The sequence below is a fragment of the Protopterus annectens genome, chromosome 1.part1, assembly GCF_019279795.1.
Source record: "Protopterus annectens isolate FY-2018-M chromosome 1.part1, PAN1.0, whole genome shotgun sequence".
NCBI lineage: Eukaryota > Metazoa > Chordata > Ceratodontiformes > Protopteridae > Protopterus > Protopterus annectens.
The window spans coordinates 1571023784-1571048738 of record NC_056726.1 but is presented as its reverse complement, the minus strand read 5'-3'; the positions used below and the strand labels follow the sequence as shown (position 1 = coordinate 1571048738).

The following is a 24955-nucleotide window of genomic DNA, read 5'->3' as shown; positions in this document are numbered from 1 at the left end:
GGCAAAATCATAAAGCACTGGGAGCTGCTAACATGCCCTGTAAAACTGCAGTGGCAAACCCAGCCCTAGATTTGGAATAAAGAGGAAGATGGTAATGTTTAGAAAAAGTGTGCACTGAACTCCAAGTAGCTGCCTCCAAAATATCTTTAGTAGCTACTCCCCTTAAAAAAGCAGTAGAAGTGGCAGTCGCCCTAGTGGAATGAGGTCTGATTCCAGCCGGAACCTCCTTACCATGATGAGAATAACAAAAAGCAATACAATGGCCAATCCACTTAGAAATAGTTTGTTTTGAAACAGGTTTCCCCTGAGAACCCAATGCAAAAGAAATAAACAACTGCTGAGACTGCCTGAACCCTTTGGTTCTGCTCAAATAATAACGTAACTGCCTGTGAATATCCAAAGAGTGCAAAATCTTTTCCCCTTTATTTTGGGGATCAGCATAAAATGTAGGCAAATGAATAGATTGGTTTAATGCCACATTTGAAACAACCTTAGGCATAAAAGTAGGGTTAGTACGCAGGGAGACCCTATCCTTATGAAATATCAAGCAGGGTTCAACTGCCATTAGAGCCTGTAATTCAGATAACCTTCTAGCAGACGTAATGGCCAACAAAAAAGCAGTCTTCCAAGACAAAAACTTCAACTCCGTAGTAGCTGCAGGTTCAAAAGGGGGCAAAGTCCCAGGAAGGAGTAGGAGCTCTACGTGGGGGTCTTATGTTTTTTGCCCCTCTAAGAAATTGCTTAAACAAAGGGTGAGAGAAAAAAGGAGGGTCACAGTCATAGTGTGCAGAAATGGCTGCAGCATGAACTTTTACCGAGGAGAAAGACAAACCCTTGTCTAATAATTCTGTAAGATACTGAAGTGAAACACTCAAATTAGGCACAGAGACATCAAAGCTCTTTGTTTTGCTCCAAAGAAAAAATCTCCTCCATTTATCAGCATAAACTTTCCTGGTACTAGGCCGTCTGGCCTCCAAAATGACATTCAAAACTTGTTGAGGAAGCTGCGACCCCCCAGGGTCTAAAACAGAATATGCCAAGCTGTCAGATGCAGGGACTGAATCCTGACATTGAGGAAATGATTGCTTGCCTGGGACAAAAGGTGTGGAACTGATGGTAAAGGCCAGGGAGGCTCCCGTACTAAACTCCTCAGCAGAGGGTACCAGTGCTGACGTGGCCAATCGGGAGCTATTAGAATCATGCAAGGCTTGTCCTGTCTGACCTTCAAGAGCACCTTGGGAAGAAGAGGCAGAGGAGGAAAGGCATAGACGTGAAGGTTGTTCCAACTGAATGATAGAGCATCCACTTTCCAAGCTTTTGGGTGAAACAGCTTTGTGCAAAACTTTGGCAGTTGGAAATTTAGTGGAGAAGCGAACAGATCTATGTCTGGAGTTCCCCAAGCCACCGTCAACTGTTGAAATACACGAGGATCCAATTTCCACTCGTGGGGATCCACCATCTGTCTGCTCAAAACATCTGCTAAGGAGTTCTGTGCTCCCGGCAGAAACCTTGCCTGAAGAGTGAGGTGCAAACTGAGAGCAGTCTCCCACAAAATCATAGCTTGTCTGCAAAGAGGGTACGAATGGGTTCCCCATTGCTTGTTGATGTACCACATGACTGTTGTGTTGTCTGTTTGAATCAACACCTGTCCTGGTTGAAGTAGATCCTTGAAGGCCATCAGGGCAAATTGGACTGCTAACATCTCCTTCATGTTGATATGCAAATGTTGTAGTCTGGGAGGCCATGTGTCTTGAACCCATTTCCCATTGAAGTGTGCTCCCCAAGCCATGTCCGAGGCATCTGTCATTAAGATCTGACTCGCCTCTGGTCGGGTCACAGAGAGTCCCTTGTTTAGGTGACATTCCTGAGCCCACCACAAGAATTCCCTTTGGATGCAAGGTATTATCTGAATGACGGTGTCCAAATCGTGGCAATGTTGAGTCCATACGCTTTTGAGATACCATTGTAGCTTCCTCATATGCAGTTTGGCACTGGGAAGCACCAGAATGCAAGATGCCATGAACCCCAAGGCCTGAAGGACTGCCCTTGCAGTCAGCCTGGACCGTAGAGAATTGCTGGAAGTAAAGGGCAAGATTTCTTTGTTTGTCCAGGGTCAAAAACGCCATCTGAGAGGCTGTGTTCAGTCTCACACCCAGAAAGCACATGTCCTGAGAGGGTACTAGACTGGACTTTGTTTCGTTCACAGAATACCCTAGGCACCTTAACACTGTCATAACATACTGAAGATGGTGAAGTAACTCGACCTTGTCTTGAGCAAGAATCAGGCAATCGTCCAAATAAGGATAAATTTGAATTCCCCTTAGTCTTAAGAAGGCTATCACCGGAGCCAGGACTTTTGTGAACACCCTGGGCACAGTAGATAAGCCAAAGGGCAATGCAGAGAACTGATAATGAAAAGTGCCAGCCCGAAAACGCAGGAACCTCCTGCAGCTGGGCCTGATAGGAATGTGAAGATAAGCCTCTGAGATCCAGAGTTACCATCCAGTGATCTTTGCCTAGCAGAGGCAAAAGCTGTTGCAAAGTTAACATCTTGAATTTGGGAATGTCCAGGTATGTGTTGAGAATAGGTAAGTCCAGAATTGGCCTCCAAGTGTTTCCTTTCTTTGGTACAAAAAACAGGCGTGAATAAAATCCTAGGCCCACCTCTGACGGAGGGACCCCCTGGATAGCCCCCATTTTTAAAAGCAAAGAAATGTGTTTGTGAGCCTCCAACCTTTGCTGAGGAGGAACGTCTGGCATGCCTTTGAAAGGAGGCAAGGTGTGGAAATAAAACTTGTAGCCTCGGTCTATAATGTCCAACACCCATTTGTCCTGGGTGACTAAAAACCAATTTTGCCTGAAAAGTGCCAACTTTCCTCCCAGAGGAGCTGCCAGACAGGAGGGATCTGGCAGCTGAAGATACAGGTCATTGGGTCTGTTTACGAAAAGGCTGACCCCTGCCTTCACCTGAAGATTGTGCAGGGGAACTCCACGTCCTAGGCCTGAAAGAACCCGGAGCATGAGCCCTGCCCCTACCACGTCTAGATCTGCCCCTAGACTGTAAATCAGAAGGATAAGCCCATCCCTTAGTAGGCCAATTTCTGCTAAACTTAGGGGGCTGCACCTGTAAAAAATCCTTAACTGTCTGCATAGACTTAGCTTTATCTTCCATTTTTTTCAAAACTGACTCCACAGGAGAGCCAAACAGAACTTCAGATTGAAGGGGAGCATCCAAAATTCGAGCTTTTACATGCTCTGACAAGTTCTGATCCTTAAGCCAGGCGTGCCTACGAATAACTGATCCAGTGGCAGCCACCCTGGAAGAAGCCTGAAGAGCATCAAAACCACACTGCAAAGAATGCTTACCCACCTGATCAGAGGCATGAACTAAATCCTGCAATTCCTTACACTCTATGCCCTCTGCCAAAGCATCTACCTTAGATTTTAACTGACTTAGGAGAAAATTCTGGTACTTCAGCATGTGAAACTGGCAATTCAAAGCCCTCATTGCTAGAGTGGAAGAGGTATACACTTTTTTACCCCACCTATCCAAAGCCCTAGAATCTTTATCCATAGGAACTGGATTCTTTACAACAGAAGCCCTGACACCCTTAGGTCCCTGGCTAATAGTTTCCGGATCAGCTCTTGGGCTCTTATACAAATATTTATGAGCCTCTGGCACACTGTAATACCTGTCTGGCTTGACCGGGGCAGGAGGCAAAGAATCAGGATTAAGGGAAGCTTCAGAGAAAACATCCTGAACAACATCCAAAACAGGAGGTATAGCCAAGGGCCTATGCTGTGGTAAAAACAAAAATTCCCTAAGTCTCTTTCGAGAATCTGAGAAATCCTGACCTTCCCACTTAAAATGCTCCCTCATGGAATGCAGGGTTTCAGAAAAAGAAAAATCCTCTGGAGGGGAAGCAGAAGGACTAGAATCCTCTGCATCTGAATCAGAATAAGGAGGAAAATCCTGAATGTCTTCAGCCGAAGACTCCGAGTAATCTGAGGAATGCTCCAATCCTTCCACCTCTGGCTCCACCCTAGGCCTCTTATCTGGAGGGGGCATAGAACCCCGGATTAAACAAATCAAATCCTCTGCCATTTTCAGCATATGCTTTTTAGGCACAGAACCTGCAGAACTAGGGCTGACGCCAGAGGAAGACAAACCAGGCCTGACCTTGGAAGGTGCCTTAGAGACAGAAGTAGAAGGCCTAACCACCTTATGCAAAGAAGGGACTACAGAGACCCGAGAGGCTCCCTCAGCCTGACCCGACTCCTGAGAGGCCACATCCTGCAAAATTAAAGGCTCCCCCTGAGACTCAGCTGAAACCTCGGCTGGATCCACAGATTCCACCGTAGTTTCTAAAGAACCGGCGTCCGTAACGGATGACTCATCCTGCTTGGACTAACGATTTTTCCTTACGCTTCTTAGCGGTAGCGGGCGTCGGAGGGTCCGAAAGCATATTGTAGTTACACTGCTTACCGAAGACAAGCCTAGCACAATCTAACCTGCGTTTAATGGTGCGCTTATTAAATCTAGCACAAAAGCGACACCCGACTACGTCGTGCTCAGGCCCCAAGCAAGGAATACAGAGAGAGTGGTAATCCCTATGAGGTATCTGTTTCCCACAAGAAATACAATTATTCACTTTTTCTGACATCCGGATTTAACTGAGGCAAGAAAAGACAAAAATATTCCCCAACGGGGTACTTAGCCCAACTTGGTCTTCGGTCAAACTCAGAATACGAAAATTTCAGGACGCCGAACGGCACTTGCAAACGCTGCTTCTGCTACGGACCATGCGGCAAGAAAGACTGAGGATATGGCGTCGGTCATGCGGTTTAGTACCATGGCGTACTGACGTCAGATCTGAGCGAACATAACAGACGCCAGCCTAACACTTTGGAATTCGGGCCGACCGAGGACAGCGGACTACCCACAGGTTATGACTGCAGCAATGTGAGATGAAGAACATCATCATGGCTGTCCCCCTCTTCAATAAGCAAGGGTAAACCTCCCTACCCTTGTTTAAGGACTAATTGATATGAAGGGGCACATGCCTTATTATCCTCTCCAATTAAATCGTAAAGCTGATTTGGTCTAGTGAGATGTGTTAATGGCAACGGCCTCCACAGAGGCTGTACCACAGGCCTTGGCAAAGACAGGTTCAAAGTCTGGTTAACTGCCACCCCAAAACTGGAATCCCTGGGCTCAAGATCCCTAGAGGTCTCATCTGACTCCTTGGGTTCTTAAACGTTTTACACACCTTTTCCTTTTAGAAGGGACATGTGTTTGACTACAGTTCGACACAGTGTACTTTGAAAAGTAGGCCTTGACTGCTGTGTGTTTTGCATGAGGTGTCATACGGAATCTCCATACAAATTTCACCAAACATTGTGCTCCAACTCAAGATACTAAACACACTTACTTGTGCTGTCAGAGATTTATGTACTTACCATAATTTGGAATCTATGCTATCCAGTGTTATTATCAATCACAGATGGGTCTTGGATCCGCCTCTTGGATCAGTGCCAGCAGAGTAAGAGACAGTTCCTGAGCCTGAACTCCTCCCCTCCCAGGAATCCCTGCTACCTATAATCCTCGGATCAAGTTTGCTAGATAGAAATAAAGACAGTAAAACTATCAACAATAAGGAACAGCAGACCCAAACACTTACTCCATGAATCCCCAGTCAACAGGAGGGGAAAAGAGGTTGGGAATGTAATGAACATTGGATACCAGGGATTCCAAGTTATGTTAAGTACATAACTCTATCTGATGCTATCAATGTCATAACTGATCAGGGATAAGTCAGAGTCCCCAGCTACCCTTGGGCGGTCTCAAGGAAGGACATGCCAGAGCACAGAAGAACCAAACAAAGCTCTACCCATGGACACCAAATCTAGTCTGTAATGTGCCAAAAAGGTATGGGGATTTGACCCAAGTGGCAGCAGCACAATCATCATCCAAAGAAGTCCTTGCCCAGAAGGCCGAAGTAGCAGCCACTGACCTAGCAGAATGAGCTTTAATAGGCCTGGGACGGTCTATAGGATTGCTTTCATTAACTGTGAGCTATGCAACAAGTGATCCATTGGAAATAGACACCTTAGAAATGGCCTTACCTTTCCGGGACTAAAAAAAGCTACAAAAAGCTTACCTGGCTTTCAAAAATTCTCTGTCCTCTCAAACAGAAGCAGAGCTGCTTATATACATCCAAGGCAATGTAGTTTGTCCTCCCCTTTGTTTGAAAAATTAGGAAAAAAGATGGGAAGATGAACTGACTGATTAAGGTTCACTTGTGAGGCGACTTTAGGAATGAATGAAGTATTGGCCCTGACAGATCCTTGTGGAAAACCATGAAGGAAGCTTTTATGCAAAAAGCTTGCAATTCACAAACCTTGGTAGAGGTACTACCCACCAAAAAGCAGTCTTCCAAGACCAACTACATCACACGTCGCAGCAGGCTTGAAGGGAGGCTATGTCAGGGACTGCAGCACCAATGTAAGATCCCAAGGAGGAGACGGATCTTTGAAAGGGGGCCTGAGCAAGAAAATACCTTTATGAAAAGCCTTGCACAGCCTAGAAAAAAACATGGGGCTGTCACTTGGGTGGAAATTAGAAATAGCTGCCAACTGAAGCTTAACCATAGAGAAGTTTGCTCCTTGTTGGAACAAGAGGACAGGAATGAGAAAATGCCAGAATAGGAGCAGAAAAGGGATCTATATCATGCTAATGAGCCCAAAGAGAGCACTTCTTTCATTTGCTGGAATAAACCCTTTTTAGTAGAAGGCTTCTGGGAGGCCAAAATGATATCCTTCACTGGAGAAGGCAACTTCATCTGACAATCAATGCAACTGGGGGTACCAAGCTGTCAGCTGCAGGGATTGAAGGCTGGGAGGAGGAAGTCCCCCAAAGATGGGAGATGAGATCCTGTGATGAATCCAATATTCAGGGTGGATTTTTTAGATGAGACCAGAGGAAGGAGAACCACGTCTGACAAGGCCAGAAGGGGGGCAATGAGGATAAGGTGAGCCTTCAGGCGACGGGCTCTCTATAAGACTGAGAAGGAGGGGCGTTGGAGGATAGGCACAGAAATCCCGGTGGCCAAGCGTGCAGAGCATCTCTGGGTGATTCCCCTGATGGGGGGGGGGGGTCAGGGGAAGTATTTGCTGCATTTGTGACTGATAGGGTCACCTGTGCTGGGATTTGTGCCTCCCCTATCAAAAATCTGGCTTGCCACTACCTGGTTCAAGAACCACTCGTGGGGAACTCAGGATTGATCTGCTGAGCTTGTCCGCCAACACAATGAAATCGCCGGGAATATGCATTGCAAGATGTGCTTGGAGGACATAGCCCATTCCCACACTCTCATGGCCGCTCTGCACAGAGGATATGATTGCGTCTCTCCCTACTTGTTGATGTATCAGACTACCGCCATGTCTGAACGGTCACAGTCCCAATAGGAAGATAATCTTGGAAGGCTTTCAACGATAGGCCTGCTCTCATCTCTAAGACGGTGATGTGCAACTTGGGTCTCTGATGGGGACCACGTGCCTTGGACTGTCCTTCCCTGAAAATGCCCCACCCCTAGGGAGCCATCCATGTTCACTGTAGCGAGGGGGACACACACATGACAAAAGGGTCTCCCTAACAGACTATCTTTGGACCAGAGCCACCATGCTAAGTAATGCTGGCAGACTCTAGACAGCCAGATTGCCATGGACATACGGTCACAATGAGCTGACCACTGTACTACAAGGGTCCATTGAAGCACCCGCATGTGATACCTGGCGAAGGGGACTAGCTGAATTGCCACCGCCATAGAGCATAGAGCTTGAAGAATTAGCTGAACTGGGACACACTCCCAATCCAGGAGGAGGACTTGGCCCTGAATCATATCTACCCTACGCGGGGGAAAGAGCTGCAGTCTCTGAAACAGTGTCCTGAAGAGCCCCTATGAATTCCAATCTGAGACAGGACAAGATGCAATTTGGGAAGATTGACTGAAATGCCCCAATGTCAAAATAGGCAGTGTGTAATCTGAGGTTAGCGTTAGATGATGCCTTGTGCGTGACGTGAGGAGCCAATCATTCAGTACAGGAAGACCTGAAACCCCTGCAGCCAGAGATGGGCTACAACCACTGCCATACATTTGGTGGACACCCAGGAGGGCCGACATGAGACCGAAGGGCACGGCTCTGAACTGATAGTGACTGGCCCCCAGCCGGAAGCACAGGAATCTCCTGGAGTGCCTATTGATTTTTGTGAGATACTATGCGTCCTTGAGATCTACAGAGCACATCCAATCTTCCTTGCGCAGCAGTGGAAAAATGGACTGAACAGTAACTATCCGGAACTTCGACTTCGACTGATAAATTCAACTTGCTGAGGTCCAGAATGGGAAGCGGGTCCCTGTTTTTTTTGGGCACTAAAAAGAAGCGAGAGTAAGTTCCGGACCTTGTCCTGTTGGGACCTCCTGGATGTCTTTTTCAAAGAAAGTCTTGAACTTCAGAGAGCTAACTCCCTTTGGCGGGGTGAAATGCCCAGGAGTGACTTTTGAATTGGGGGAAGGTAACTGAAGGATATGAAGCATCACCTGGACACAATGTTTAGCCCACTAGTCTGAGGTAAGAGTTGCCCAAGCCAGGGGGTGTCCAGGGCAAGACAGTCGGGCAGCACTTCAGGAGCGCTGCGGGGGCTTTGAGAAGAGTTCTCGGGAGCCCTGATTCTGCAGACATCCTTGACTCTGGGGTGGCATCTGCCATAAAATCCCCTTCCCCGGCTGGAGGAAGGAAGAGGATTCCTGAGGAGCATGGAAGACGGATGTCTGCGGAACCACAGCTCTTACTATCCCCGCTGAGTCTTGGAGAAGGAACATTGGGGAGTAGAAAACTTGATCCCAACTGCGGACAAAGTCTTTCCCTCCTGCTCGCTGTGGGTCAGTGCTTCCTTGACAGGACGACCACACAACGTAGATCCATCAAATGGGGTACTGGCAAAGGACGCCTTGAAGTTGTCCGCAAACCCACAAAGGCGAAGCCAGGCATGGTACCTGATAAAGCCTGTGCCCGCCACTCAAGAGGTGGCCTCAGCTGCATTAGAGATCAACCTCATCGAGGTGTTAGCAAGGGATGCAAAGAGTGGAAATCTTCAGAGAAGCCAGTTTAAGGCTCTACGGAGGAAACAACTCTGAAAGGGAAGAGGAAAGCTCAGATAACAAATCCCTTTCAGTCGCATGAAGTGTGCCATATAATTAGTAGTCCTCAGTCCAAAAGTAGCGGAGGCATACACGCACTTCCCAAAATGGTCAATTGCCGGTGACTCTGTTAGGGGAGGGACCACAGAGCTCTGTTCCCAAAGCTCTTTCTAGGTGGCTGTGGCAACCACAATGCCATCCACAAAGAGACCTTTACTCCAAAAAGTCTCGTCTTTCGGTGGGCTAAGAAACTTGTCCACTCTCTTGGGGACCAGTTCTACTGTGTCTGGCTCCTTCCACGCCCTGCTGGAAATAAACGACCAGTTCACCTGCAGGGGGAGACGCACATGAGGAAGATGGGCCCATCCCAAATGATTTCAGAAACACAGAACCGCCCCTCAGAAATAAAAAAGTAGTTCTAAACTACTTATCTGCAAGCTGAGCTCGAGCTGCAGAAGATGCATCCACTCACGATTCATGGCAAACGAGATCTGAGGATTACGGGTCGCAGAGGTTCCTGGGTGGGGAGGAGCTCGAGCTCAGGAGCTGTCACTTCATCTGTCGGCTCGGATCCAAGGACAGATCCAAGACCCATCTGTAATCAATGATGACACAGATAGCATCAGATTATGCCTTTTGCAAATGACACCGTCTCAAAAGACTCCAGAGACGTTTGTGAAAACACCAAGACCACAAGGAAGCAGATGTCAACCAGATCACAAATGTATACAAGAGGCTCTTCAAGAGGGTACAAATCAGCCTGTTATTCTGAGACACAGGGAACACTTTTTTGAATATATATGTACGCATCAAGGGCAAGCTACAACTAGCCGTGTATATGCCACCCTTTACACCAATGGATATGTAGATATTCACGTGCAAGATCACACCAGCCCAGCTGAACAGGAATGGTGTGCACCCCTGAAAGTCTGTAAGAATGCCAGGCATTAGCCTATGGAAGACCTCCCAAAGTTATGACAGCAATGTACCACATGAACATCAGAATATCAGTGAGAAATGCAAGACTCAACGACAATCCTGACTTGTTTTTCCTCACACAAGCACTTTTCAGTGTCAGAGAGCCCATGGCCATTTGTATGCAATCCACAATAAATCCTGAGACAGAAGCAGTGCTAATACCATCTTACCACCTCAGCAACTTGAGTATTCTACTTCATTAAGCAATAACTCAGTATGCACTCTTTTCAAGTAAATGTGAAATGAGAGTTTTAGTGCCCTTTTCTGCTTTGCTCAAATTACTACAGCTCACATTACATTTCAAGACACACCAAAACTCAGAAAATTGAGTTGCGCCAATGATGTCAGTACATCACACTGAAATGTACTCTTTCCAGATGCACATTAAAGGAGAGCACAAATGTCTGCAATGCAGTTAGCAAGTTTAAAACTAAATTTTTGCTTGAAATTACAAATTTAAGTATTGCACAGCAATCACTACATCTCAACCAGTTATTTGCAAAGACGGAAATAGAATGCAGAGGCTACATACAGTTTTGCATTTTTTGCAAATAACTGGTTGGGATGTAGATCTTCAAAATGAATGAATGGGAATTTAAGTATTAAAAGTGTTCTTAACAGAGGACCATTAAGCAAATACTGCATTTCCCCCATGCCCACATACTTAATTTGAACATGAATATTACTCGCACAGTAACTACTACTGCACTGTTTTAAAAGCACAATCCGCTTACTGTTCCATCACAACTTTTAACATTGATTTTAACAGAAAATAGGTTCTTAATTATAGGTTCATAGGCAAGTTCTAGGCTAGCTGCTCTTTTAGACCATTTGAAGCCTAGACAATTTCCCTTGGTGGGTATCCAGCACTGTTCTGTTTGTCTATGAGGTAAACATCCTAAACATTATACCAAGTATCCTTAAACAGTTGTAAAGAAGTCTCATTTTACCATTCTGCAGTGAAAAAGTACAAAACAGTAATTAAATCAACATTAAATCTGATGCTCCTTGGTTAAGTGTGCTATTGCACATTACTGTTGTAGATGAACATAACCTAAATCCATGAGAACATGGAGCGTAAACAGTGTCCAAGACTGCAGCAGTCCGAAAAAAGATAGCAACTCCCCTGACTACGAAACTACACAGACTGAACTGTTGTCAATCACTTGGCAGCTGTCATCGGAGTGGGGCAGCAAAATGTTTAAATGCAAATCAAGACAGTTTAGCAAACTGAGAATCTATGAAGCAGCATTCTTGAAAAGTTTTACTTGCACTTACTATCTGGGACTGTAAGACCTCCTCCGTTCATATGAGCGACTTCTAGACCTCCTCCTTTCATAACTCCGGCTTCTGGACCTTCTGTACCGATCATAATCATCACAGCGATCATCATACCGGTCATCATAACGGTCATCATAGCGAGAACCACCCCATGAACCTCTCACTTCTTTAGATTTCATCTGATTAGGTGCTGAAAGGAAAATGCACAAGTTAAATGCATTTATAATCATTTTACCACTCTAGGCTTCCTACTGTTCCACAGAATTTAAAGTTAATTCAGAAGCATCTCATGCCCCCCCCCCCCCCCAAAAAAACAAAAAATATCAAAACCTATCGCATTAATTTCTACCCCATTAAAGTACATTTAATGTAGAAACAATTCCACGGTCTTAATACAGAGTAGCCACTATTCTCAAACATATATTTTCATTATGTTGAAGTGGCAGAACTTGACTGCTTCAAAACTTAAAGTACAATTGTGCAAAAGTGTTTGCCATAATTACAAATTTCATGGGAGCAAGATTACCACCCACACATCATTCATTGGAAGAAAGTCTTGTCAGTAAAGGGAACAGTAACCCAAAACTCATCTTCTGTTTTGAGTCGTGAGACACCAAGTGCTCCTGTGTAAGACTACTGGCAAGTAAAGCTCCCCATGCAGAGGTAATTACCAGGGCTATAAAGAGGTTGCTGGTGTAAGTAGGTCTCCTAGGCAACTAACTCAACTCCCAATGCTCAACCATATGTAAAATTATAAACTAAAAAAATCTAAAAGACTACTTGCTTTGACTTGCCCAGCTAGCCCCCCCCCCCCCCCCCCACACACACACACACACACACAGATGTCACAGCACAGTGTGATGTAGCTGTCCAGCCACAAGGACACTGGCTGCTCTGACATTATCCTAGGCTGGTCCCTTGCTGTGAAGAACACAAACAGTGGCCTTTCTTTAAGTTTTTGGTTCTGAGAGTGCAGTGCCAGAGTTTATACACAGCATGTAGAACTCTCTTCCCTTTGGTCTCAGGTTTACAATAAAATACTGCTAACTACTTGACATCACCATGTACAAGAAAAAGGTTACTTTTTCAGCAATGAAGTTCAGATCATACACTAGTGTGGTACTGTCATGGGGGGGGCGTGCAAGGTACTCTTAAATAACTTCACTGTAGTCCTGGATGAAACTAGAAGGTCCTGTGGCAGACAGGAGTACCTTAAATGGAAGATTAAACTAGCCTTTTGGTTGAACAACTTTTAGAAATTCTGCAAGATCTGAGGACCAGTGCAAAAAAGGCAGAATCAATTTTTCACCACACCAGTTGTAAAATTCTTTTATATGCAGGACTTTTTAATGTTGTCTTCTCACTTCCTGTACCGTTTGAAACACCAAGGGAAAAGACATTTGAAGATGCATATACACAGGCAAAGGCATAGAGACACAATAAACTTCACAAAGAGGAGACCACCACAAAAATGAAATGTGTTCAACCAGTTTAGTAACATAGAAAGGCAAGTAACATGCAACAGAGGTCATACGGGCAGTGAAGGGTTTAATGAGAAGACTCCTATAGACAATATTCCATTACAATGAGTCAATAAATCAGGAAATGGTACAACAGACAAAGCCGGGCACTTTTAAGACAAAGTAAAATTTCAGGACCACCTTCAGGAGAACTTGCAGAAGTCCAGTTAGAACTACATAGCAGGGAGAAGGGTAGGAAATGACAGCAAAGATTATACTCCAAGCCAAGGAGAGAATGATCTAAGGGAATAACCGCTTGATCTACACAAAATGGACAGATATATTAAGTCATTTGAAAGACTACAGAAAGTGTATTTTATCATTTGTTGGCTGGGTTAGTCTCATTAGGCTAGTAGCCTCTTTTCAGGGGAGACCTGAGCTAGTATTTATACTGCTAGAGGAAATTTGGCTAAAGTATCTGGGAACATTCCCTACTCTTTTCAATAGGTGCTATGGGATCTTTTACATCGGTGCCTGGGACCTTTTACATCCACCTGACCTAACAATAACTCAAGCAGATGGGGCTCATTTTAACATCTGATCTGCTCTGACCATTAACAGAGATTCAGATAAGGAAAATCATAATACTATTGTGAAGCAAAACTGCTGCGTGTTACCACAAAAAGAAGAAGAGAAAGTAAAATATCATGGCAACATAGATTAGAATGAATCACCAAGCAACTAAGGTAAGCAGCATCACTATCAGAATACAGAAAAGGGAACTGCTCAAGAAAGCCAAATGCGATAAAAAGCAACATACCATGTAAAAAACAAACCATTACTTTTTTTACACTTCTTTTGGCTTTTCCCGGTTAGGGGTCGCCACAGCGGATCACCTGTCTGCTCCCGATTGGCAATGGTGTTTTATGGTGTCGAGTTGCCAGCCCGGCATCCAACCTTCCACAGAAGGCGCACATACATGCACTCACACCTAGGGCCAATTTAGAGTGTCCAATCTACCTACAGCATGTCTTTGGGATGTGGGAGGAAACCCATGCGACCACAGGGAGGACATGCAGACTCCACACAGAAGGCACCCCCCTCCCCCGCAGAGGATCAAACCGGAGAACCTCTTGCTGTGAGGCGGCAACCATCTTCACTAATAAACACCAGCACAAGCAGAAAAACTCAAAAGGTATACTGAAAATTAAGAGTACATTTATCGAGGACTACTCGGAAAATAAACAGCATCATAAAAAGATTACATTTTGGAAAAGTTATCTATGAAAGTCAGAGAAAAGATACTGAATGGATAGAAGAGGTAAAAAAAAGTGAAGGGCCAACACAATGAATATAAAATGGAAGAGACAACCACAAGCAAAACTTTGAAAAAACGTAAGAAAGGCTCCTAACTGGAAAACCTCAGATCCATGTGCTGTACAAAACTTCTGGTGGAAGGTGTCGCATCTTTTCACAATGAGAGTCCCGAGTAAAACTTGTGTGTAAATCGGGAACTGACACCAACCTGGTTAAAAACAAACTTTACTCCTTAAAACAAAATCTGCAAACCACCCTAACTGCAGATGAATACCTTGCCTTCCAAGATCATATATACACTTTTAAACAAAAATCTTTACCGAATTACTAATGACAAAAGCAATCATACATTCATATAAATGAAAACAAGCCATATTGACATTTTCAGTTGCAAACATTATACATCACATACAATTTCTATACAATGTCAATTGAACATTAATACAGCTCATTAAATTCCTGCCCTCCCTTAACCTCATTCCTCCTCCAAAGCATTATTCTGCATGTACTGTTTCCACAATTCCTATTTTTCCATGCAATTTGCTCCTACCCTTTTCTTAAGATCCCACCTTCCAGTTCTTTTACCTATGTTATTATATTCACTACTTATACTACAATTGGTTTAGACAGATTTCCATTTTCTAGTAACTGCTTTTTCGGCAGCCACCATAATTAAACTCAGCAAGCCCTTATGTCATGGAATTATTCTACATCACAGTTCAATAAAATTCTTTAGTTACATCAATGTGCTCAACCGCTACTTGACACAGTAGTCTACAGGAAATTTTTAAAGTCTGCCAACTCGCCACACTCTCTAAAATATGTTTCCAATTACCTCTTTCTTCCCAGTTATACTTCCAACATTTGCAATCAACCTGAGGGGAAACAATTCTTTGGGAGTCTACTTGAGGTATAAAATACCCATGTACAAACCTACAAGCAAATATCTTAAATCTTCCAGACTCTTGTATATTTGGGAGCCATACATATAGCCTTTCACTGTTTGTGTGAATTGCTTAGCCAATCTCTTACTAATCCCTTCTAACCGCCTCAGATTGATTCCTATAGTCATATGTTATTTTCTATACCATACTGATTATCCTTTTTTAAACAGAGGTTCTGTTCTAGACTACTAAAAACTCTACCAGTGCTGATCTTCATTTAGGATCCCCCTAATCTTTTGTCTTTGCCTGTATCAATCCTTGATAGGGAAGGCAATCTCTAGCCTTAGGTCCAAATGTACTCTTGGCCTCTTCCCATTCTATTACCCTCCCCTCTCTAATTATTTTGCTCTCTATACATTGGTGCCTTTGCTAGTTTTCTCCAGTAAATTCTAGCCCCCCCTCTTGCCTATTCTGTGTACCCCTAACTGCAGCCATCCCCATCAGAATCTCCTTTCTCCATTCCCGTGTTGGCTTAGTTCTTAGAATACTTTACTTTATGACTATTAACAGCTATTGTTATTTTCCTTAAGGATCTGCACAAAAAATTCCCAGTTTCTCCTCATTTCTTTAGCTTCCCCATTTCATCATCACCCCTTTCCACTTTAGCTTTCGGCTTGCACTATGTATAGGAGCTTTGTATAGCTCAGAAGTAGCCTTTCAAATCAAGTAATCCCAAACTACCTTGTTTTATCGAAGAATCAACATATCCCACTTGACTCTTGCCCTCTTTCCCTCAAAGATAAAATCCTTAAAGTCTTTACTGTTATCCATAACTTCTCCTCTGGTTGATATGTGCATGACTTGTGTAAGCTAAAGGGACTACATATTTTCATCACTTAACTTGCAAGTCATATTCATTCATAAAACAGTTTCCAGTTTCTCAGTTTTTGTATAATTTCTTTAAGTCTCTCCCCACATAGCCATAACAGAATCCCTTTTAACCCATACCCTTAAATACTTCATTTTGTCATGTCCCCATAAATGTGGGTTTGTTGAACCAATTTGTGTATGGGTACATAGTTTACAGTTACTGCCTTTGTTTTTCATTAACTTTGTATAAAAAAAGACTTGAAACTGCTCAGAATGTTGTACTAAACTGAACTGTCCTTTTCTAGTTTCAATAGGTACAAAATATCATCTGCAAATAAAGCCAACTTTTCTTGTCTATTGTATCTGAATTTCTGAGTCCCTAATTTTCTTTGCCAGTGGTTCTAAACACCCCTGCCTGATTCCTCTGTTCTAACAAAACTTTTCAAAAAAGAACCCTCCCACTTTATTTTTTGCCTCAGATTCCTCATATATCCTCCTAATTAGCTCTTATTATGGTATCAGGGAATGCAAATTACCCTACTCAAAAATCCCAACTTACTCTGTTGAACGCTTTCTCTGTCAAGACCCACCAACAGTACTATTTTTTTTTTTACATTCCCTCTGGATCATCATTGTTTTATTAATACTGTCAAATGTTTGCCCCCCCCCCCCCATAAATCCACAAATCCGCCAGAAGCCTTTATTACAAATCTACCATTATTTTTTTTCCTTCTATTACTTCTGGAGCTCCTCTAGCAATTAATACAAGTACTCTCCTTTTCCTTTGTCCAAGATATTCCACTGAATAACCATCCTGAAAGCCTTTACCAAACTCACAATCAATTCTATTTGCACTGTGCATTTTTTTTTACCATAGTTCACTATTCTACAGTTTGTTTTTATTGCCCTATTTCAGATCATCGCCACAGACGCACATTAGCAAGATACACAGCTACCTTCAGCTACAAGCTTGTCATGTTGCACTGTGAACATCTTCTACAGGAATACATTCAGTCTTTACTTGCTTCTACTTAAAACTCGCTAGATCAAGCCATGGACCTTAGTCATTCCCCCATACAAAAGAATGAAAAAGCTAATCAATTTTACTTGCATCATGCCCTGTATACTTCACAACCCATCTCTCACTTCAACAAGCTAATATTACAGTCGATTATCCTAAACATTTTGTTCAGGCTTTCTTTTCACACTGCAGTGCCTACATTTCTTAAAATTACCTCTTTCCATCTCCTTAGTGTTCTTCCAAACATTAATGTATGAAGTAGGGCATACGCTCTGGAGTTCCCAACAGGTTTAACAATGTCAAAAAAGTCTAATACTTCTAAGTTTTCTTGTTCCACCATATTTCACACGTGACTGATGCCTTCTAATTCCACATTTTCTCAATTTCAAGGTTGCTGCTTTTCTTCCTGTTAATCTCCATCTCCCAACTCATCTCTGGTTCATTTGCAACTTACTTCTGGTTATTCTGGTCAACTCTTGTGCTTTTCTGTCTCAAGCATTTTTCACTGAACAGGTTGCATTGGAACACTCTGAACTTTACTATCAGAAGAATAAGAAGCAGAATCCCCTTCTGATAGCTCACTTTTTGTTGAATAAACTTTTGTATTTCTGCCTTAGCATGTTCTGCATCAATAAATTGCTTTGACCCTCTAGGAAAAAATATTCTGGATACAGCAGCAAGAATCTTGCAACTGCCTCTAGACATTCCTTGATCGCTGGAATAAATTTACTCTTCTGCTTGGTGTACAATCAGTAATCATTTTCCATAAACACGCAGTCTCCAAATTTTGTACATTATCCTGCCACCGTTTTATCAGAAGCTACTCTTCCTGCTGGTACAACTGCATCTTCACCATTAGAGGTCTTCTAATGGCCAGGTTTAAAGCATCCCTACTATCTGTTTTTCTGATATTTCAAATCTAGGTGCTTAGGATTTTCCCTCACTTCCCCCCTTGGCTGACCTGGTGTGACTCAGTTTGAACTCTACATTTACCTACATTAGCATACTACACCTTCTGCATAACTGTCTACAGGATTGCAATTGGCTACAACAAAAACTGTTTCTCCCAGCAATTAATCAGAGTAGGTTACACATATAAAAAACATTTATTAAGCTTTCTCTTACAGTGCTGTGTAAGTGAGTCACCATTTTGGTCAGCCATAGGGCTCTCTCTTCTACTTGAGTGTTTGCCTACTTCCCCTGTAACTAAAGTACACCGACTCTTACATTCGTCACTCTGACCCTAATTTTTACAGGTATAAATTGTACCTTTCTGGCTTTCTAACTCTTGACAGATTCCTGTTGAAAGTTTTACTTGTCTGACACTTGAACAAGTAACCCTTGTAAAAATCCTCAAAATTGTACACTGTTGGTCTCTCTTTCCTGCTAAGCATAAGTAAAATTAAAAGTGTGGTGTGCAAGTAAAGTGCTGAGTGCAGATTTTAGGCCCTTATGTTCAACTTACCTCTGGTGTGGTGTCTTGAGTTAACCACTCCTACTGCCTTCTCTTTTCATAGGTTGGTACTAGGCTATTGGCCCTAGGGCCTATACAAACCTAGCCATAACAATTCCTTGGCTATTTCTTCCCACACTATACTTCCTGTCTAGCAGGGCGACTGACGTGATCAGTATTCAGTAAATCTATTGGGATTAGCACTGCACTGTACTAGGTGGGCTCAGCTATTAAAGAACACGGATGACTTACTTCTTCAGCACAAACGGTTCATTTGCTTATTGCGGTAATTGTTTTTTCAATTTGAATTTTTGTAAAAGTCCTGCAGAAGTATGGCATTTGAATGACTGCTTATTCACCATACTTGTGTAAGTGTATTGCCTACTTCAAAATACATCATCCGACCTTCGCAGCTGTAACTAACTTAGCGAAAGTTAAGTATACTAGTAACATAAATTGGTTACCAGTGTTTTTGACGCAGTGCAATATGCAGTTATCAATTTCCCAAATGTTTGTTTTTACTTAAATGTGCTTAGTAGGTTAATCTGGCAAGGTGGAATGTTGGGATTCATTATTTTGGATAGACGTTTTGCGGTTTTCATCAGAATACTCGCTTTTACACCAAATCTATCAACTTTTTATATGAATTACGAAGGACAGACCACATATCAAATGCACAGGAGGATAACGTGGTCAAGTGATGTTTATGTGCAGGCTGAAAAATGTGCTGTGCACGTCACTTAATTGCAACATTCTTTTGTAAAACCTTATCTTTGAAGGTCTGCACATTAAACTCACAGCACAGGCCATTGGAAGCCACAGCAGATGGGCAAAAGAGGAGGGCCTGTTCAATCTCAAGTTGTGGACGAATAAGTGTCATCTTGCTGGCACAACTGAATGACTTGCAAAGTGCTTACACTGGATACCCTTCAGATATCTAGCAAAGACTGGACTAATAGTGAGGTGCTACTAGAAAAATTGACCAGTAGTGCAGCTCCTGGTGCCATTCATCCATATTAAGTGCAGTTCCACATGCCACTGGTCCAACATTTCTGGTTTTGTTTTCCTACTGCTCAGCTCTCTGACCAACAGTACATTAAGGCTGGAAAAGCAGACCAACAGCACAGTCACCTTAGCTATTGGTCCATTACCTAGCTGCGATGTGTTAACTGGTTTGGTCAATTTACGAATAGCACAATACAGACAGAATAATAGACTAACACCACATGCTCTAATTTCATTGCGCTAATGGTCTATTTTTCTTCATACACTGTGCTATTGGTCAGTTTAAAAAAGTAGAAGAAAGTCCACAGTGAGGCCCGATGTCAGTGTTGACTTTTCATGAGCTGCTCCTTAATTGTCTGTGCAGCTGAGCCAATGAAAGAGTGCATAAAAAGAGCTTTCAAAAGGCGAATCGGAACAGTGGAACAAATATATAATGCGGAGTAAAATCAGTTTGAGAGTCCAATCCTGCCACTTTTGGCGACCTTGTAAAGCTCTTTGGGAGGAACCAGTTAAAAAAATAAATAACCGTGCCAGCAACAGTTCTGAAGAGATGGTAAATGCCTTTTTAAATACACCAGATAAAGTACAGTTTTGTACCTACCATAAATGTAGATGTTCGAGTGCTAATACAGCTGCAGTCATAACAGATGGGTTCTCCTGCCGTCAGGCGGGTCCTCGGTCGGCCGAATTCCAAAGTCTAGGTCCGGCGTCGGTTGTCGTCGCTTCTTCCCTGACGTCAATGCGCCAGGGGTATAAAAGAACCAGCAGACGCCATTTTCTTCAGTTTTTCTTGCCCCAGATGTCAGGTGCCCCCAGAAGGAAGGCAATACATAAATTTGTGTGATAAAGCAATGCAATATAATCAAAATACAGTAGTGCAAGCAAATACATCAAGAATAAATACCCCAATCAGGTTGCAAGAGGAGGTGTTAGCCAATAGGCCTGTCCCAAAAGGGGAAGGAGGGAGGGAAACTTGGACTGCAGCTGTATTAGCACTATCTACATTTATGGTAGGTACAAAACTGTACTATGTTCATCGTGCATACAGCTGCAGTCATAACAGATGGGTAGAATCCCAAAGCTAAGAAAGGGAGGCACTAGGTGGAACTAGGAGCCGCCAGAATGCCCTGCAAGACTGCAGTGGCAAAGCCCGCTCTAGATTTGGTGTATAATGGAAGGTGGTAGTGCCTGGAGAAGGTATGCACAGAACTCCAAGTGGCTGCTTCCAAAATATCTTTGGTAGGAACTCCTCTGAGAAAAGCTGCAGAGGTAGCCGTGGCCCTTGTGGAGTGAGATCTGACGCCTGTAGGTACAAGTTTTGCCATGAAAAGAACAGCAAAAGCGTATGCAGTGGGCTATCCATTTTGAGATAGTCTGTTTGGAAATTGGCTTTCCTTGAGCTCCTATAGCATAGGACACAAAGAGCTGTTCTGATTTTCTGAAAGGCTTTGTTCTGTCCAAATAATAACACAGGTGTCTGTGGATGTCCAAGGAATATAGTAATCGCTCCCCTTTGTTTTGAGGATTAGGATAAAAGGTAGGTAAAGTGTATAGCCTGATTCAAAGCTACCCTGGATACCACTTTTGGCATAAAGGACGGGTTGGTTCGTAAGGAAACTCTGTCCTGATGGAAGATGATGAAAGGCTGTACAGCCATGAGAGCTTGTAGTTCCGATACCTTACGAGCTGAGGTAATAGCCAGAAGGAAAACTGTTTTCCAGGACAAATATTTCAAATCTGATGGGGCAGCTGGCTCAAAAGGAGGCAAGGTCAGCTTTTCTAGAATGAAATTGAGATCCCAAGCAGGTACTGGTTGTTTCCTTGGGGGTTTTAGATTCTTAGCCCCTCTGAGGAACTGTCTTAAGAGGGGGTGAGAGAATAAGGGTGGATCAGTGTTGTATTCTGCAGAAATGGCTGAGGCATGGATTTTGATGGAGGATAAAGAAAGTCCACTGCTTAGCAGCTCAGCTAGATACTGTAATATTTGAGGTAAATTCAGTTTTCCACTATCCTGGCCCTTTTTCTCATTCCAGACACAGAACAGTTTCCATTTTGCGGAGTAAGCTTTTCTAGTAGACGGCCTTCTGGCCTCCAAAATGACATCCTGCACCTCCTTGGAGAGTTGGGTCTGTTGTGATGCTAAGGAATCTTCCATGCGGCTAGACTGAGTGTTTTTAGCTAACTGTGAAGGGTTTTGAAGCTGTGCTGAGTCAGAAGAGGAGGCATTAGAGGTAGGGTCCATGGTGGGGAATGCGTCAGGCTCCTCAGGAGTGGGTACCAGTGTTGTCTTGGCCAGTCTGGAGCAATGAGAATCATCATTGGTCTGTCTGCTCTTGTTTTTAATAGAACTTTGGGCAGCAGAGGAAGAGGTGGGGAGGCATAAACTGTCATTGATGCCCAACTGAAAGAGAGCTTCCACTCTCCAGGCCTTTGGATGAAAAATCCTTGAGCAGAATTTTGTCAATTGGAGATTTTTGTGGGAGGCAAAGAGATCTATGTCTGGCCTTCCCCATGCTTGAATTCTCTGTAAAAACTTGAGGATGCAACTTCCATTCGTGTGGATCAGTCATATTTCTGCTTAGGTTGTCTGCCAGCGTGTTTTCCTTGCCTGGCAAGTACTGTGCTTGTAGTTTGATTTGTAAGTCCAGGGCCATGTTCCAAAGTGACATGGCCAGTCTGCATAGGGGGTATGAATGGGTTCCTCCCTGTTCGTTTATGTACCACATAACTGTGGTGTTGTCCGGCCTCATCAATAGTTGACCTGGTTGCAGAAGGTCTTTGAAAGCTATAATAGCATTTATTACTGCTAGCATTTCCTTTTGATTGATGTGTAGGTGCTTTTCTTTTTGGGACCATTTGCCCTGAATGCACATCTGTCATGTGCGCCTCCCAGGCGTAGTCCGAGGCATCTGTTGTGATGACTTGATTTGCTTGAGGCTTGCTGAATGGGAGACCTGTGTTTGTTTGGCATGCTTGAGCCCACCACAGAAATTCCTTTTGAAGACATGGAATTAGTGGTATTATTGTTTCCAAACTGTGGCTGTGTTGAGACCATAGGTTTTTCAGGTACCACTGAAGTTTCCTCATATGCAGCTTTGCACATGGGATTAGTAAGATGCAAGATGCCATGAATCCCAGAGCCTGCAGGATTTTCCTTGCAGTCAGCCTGGTGCAATTTGCTAGTGTTCTGAAGTATTGAGTTAAGTTGCCCCTGCTTCTCTGGTGTGAAGTAGGCCATCTGGGTGTTTGTGTCCAAGTTGGCACCCAGGAAAATTATTTTCCGAGAGGGTATTAGCCTTGATTTCTCTTTGCTGACTGTGTATCCCAGAGAATACAACAACATTATTACATAAGCCAGATGTTTCAGAAGAATGTGCTTGCTGTCCGCTTGGATCAGGCAGTCGTCCAAATAGGGGTATATTTGTATCCCTTGAAGTCTGCAGTAGGCAATTACTGATGCCAGGCATTTCGTGAATACTCTGGGCGCAGTAGATAAGCCAAAGGGCAATGCACAGAATTGATAATGGGTTGAACCTGCAAGAAATCTGAGGTATCTTCTGCAATTTTGTCTGATTGGGACATGCAGGTATTGCCTCCTTGAGGTCCAATGTTACCAGCCAAGACTCCTTGCCCAGCATGGAAAGAAGCTGCTGTAGAATGAGCATCTTGAATTTTGGTACGAGTAGAAATGTGTTTAGGATGGATAGGTCCAAAATAGGTCTCCAATCTTTTCCCTTCCTTGGTACCAGGAACAGTCTGGAATAAAAACCTTGACCTTGTTCGTGCGTAGGTACCTCTTGAATAGCTTTCATGTCTATGAGATCTGAAATTTGTCTTTGTGCCTCTGCCCTTTGATTGTGCGGCAGGTTTGGCATGCCTCTCATTTTAGGAAGGGTGTGAAAATGGAATCTGTAGCTTCTGTTTATAATGTCCAGGATCCATTTGTCTTTTGTGACAATATGCCAATTTTTTGAAAATAATGCCAGTTTTCCGCCTAAGGGTGCTGCCATTTGAGTCTTGCTTGGCATGCAAAGGGGAAAGTCATTGGGCTTGCTTTCTGAATGGTTGCGAGTTATCCTCACCACCTCTTTGTGTAGGAGCTTGCCATTGTCTGCCTCTAAATGATCCTTGGGATTGCCCTCTGCTCCTCGGGCGCCTGTATCTACCTCTTTGGGGTCTGTCCGTGGCTGGAAAGGACCAATTTTTGGAAGGCCAATTTCTACTGAAACGTTGTGGTTGTACATGTAGAAAATCTTTCACTGTTTGCATTGATTTAGCCTTTTCCTCCATTTTCCTTAATACCTCCTCAGCATTAGCACCAAATAATACATCCTTTTGTAGAGGGGCATCTAGTAATTTAGCTTTGACATGATCTGGTAAGGTTTGTTTCTTGAGCCAGGCATGTCTACGTATGACTGATCCTGTAACAGCAGCTCTACATGAGGCCTCTAGAGCATCAAAACCACATTGTAAGGTATGTTTACCCACTTGTTCTGTACTATGCATCAAACCCTGCAACTCCTTCAAGTCTGGTTGTTCAGGTTGTGACATTTTACTTCTCAATTGTGATAACAAAAACTGTTGGTACTTTAGCATATAGAACTGACAGTTTAATGCCCTCATGGTTAAGGTGGCCGAGGTATATACCTTTTTTCCCCACCTTTCTAAGGATCTGGAATCTCCCTCGGAAGGTAATGGATTTTTAGCAGTGGAGGCCTTAATTCCCTTGGGGCCCTGTGAGATAGTTTCTGGGTCAGCAGCATGGCTTTTGTATAGAAACTGGTGAGAGTCAGGAAAGTACAGTTTTGTACCTACCATAAATGTAGATGTCCGAACAGGATAGCATAGCATCTGCAGTCCTTACAAATGGGTTGTCCTGTCGTCAGGCAGCCCTTCGGTCGGCCGGATTCCAAAGTCTGGGTCTGGCCTCGGCTGGTGTCGCACTTCACCCGACGTCATAGCTGCAGTTCTTCGGGTATAAAGGCATCAGCCGACGCCATTTTCCTCAGTGTTTCTTGCCCCAGATGCCAGTTGCCCTCTTGGATAGCTAAATTTTTGGATAAATGCCAATGTTTCCAAATAGTAGAAGGCAAACATAAAATTATCATGTATGTACATATATACAAACAAATACACCATAAGAAATCCCCCCCCAGCTAGCTATTAGGTGGGCAAATACCCTAGGAGTACCACAGAGGGGAAGGAGGGTGGGTAATCCTGACTGCAGATGCTATCCTGTTCAGACATCTACATTTATGGTAGGTACAAAACTGTACTATGTCCTTCAAGGATGCATCTGCAGTCCTTACAAATGGGTAGAATACCATAGCCAAACTAGGGGAGGAGGAAGAAGAAATTATGGTGTAGTTAGGATCCCTTGCAACACAGCAGTGGCAAACCCTGCTCGGGATCTAGAGTATAAAGGTAAGTTATAATGCTTGGCAAATGTATGCACGGAGGTCCAAGTAGCAGCCTCTATAATGTCC

The 24955-nt window shown here is 43.5% G+C and overlaps 1 protein-coding gene across 3 annotated transcripts in view; it reads right to left on the bottom strand.

Moving 5' to 3' along the window:
* The window catches only part of SRSF10 (serine and arginine rich splicing factor 10), a 456955-nt gene that overhangs the window by 170002 nt on the left and 261998 nt on the right, over nucleotides 1-24955 (bottom strand). For all 3 annotated transcript variants that reach the window (XM_044083347.1, XM_044083340.1, XM_044083356.1), the window contains exon 4: nucleotides 11457-11649. In XM_044083347.1, coding sequence (XP_043939282.1) covers nucleotides 11457-11649 — 193 coding nt within the window. The remainder of the gene's footprint in view (nucleotides 1-11456; nucleotides 11650-24955) is intronic.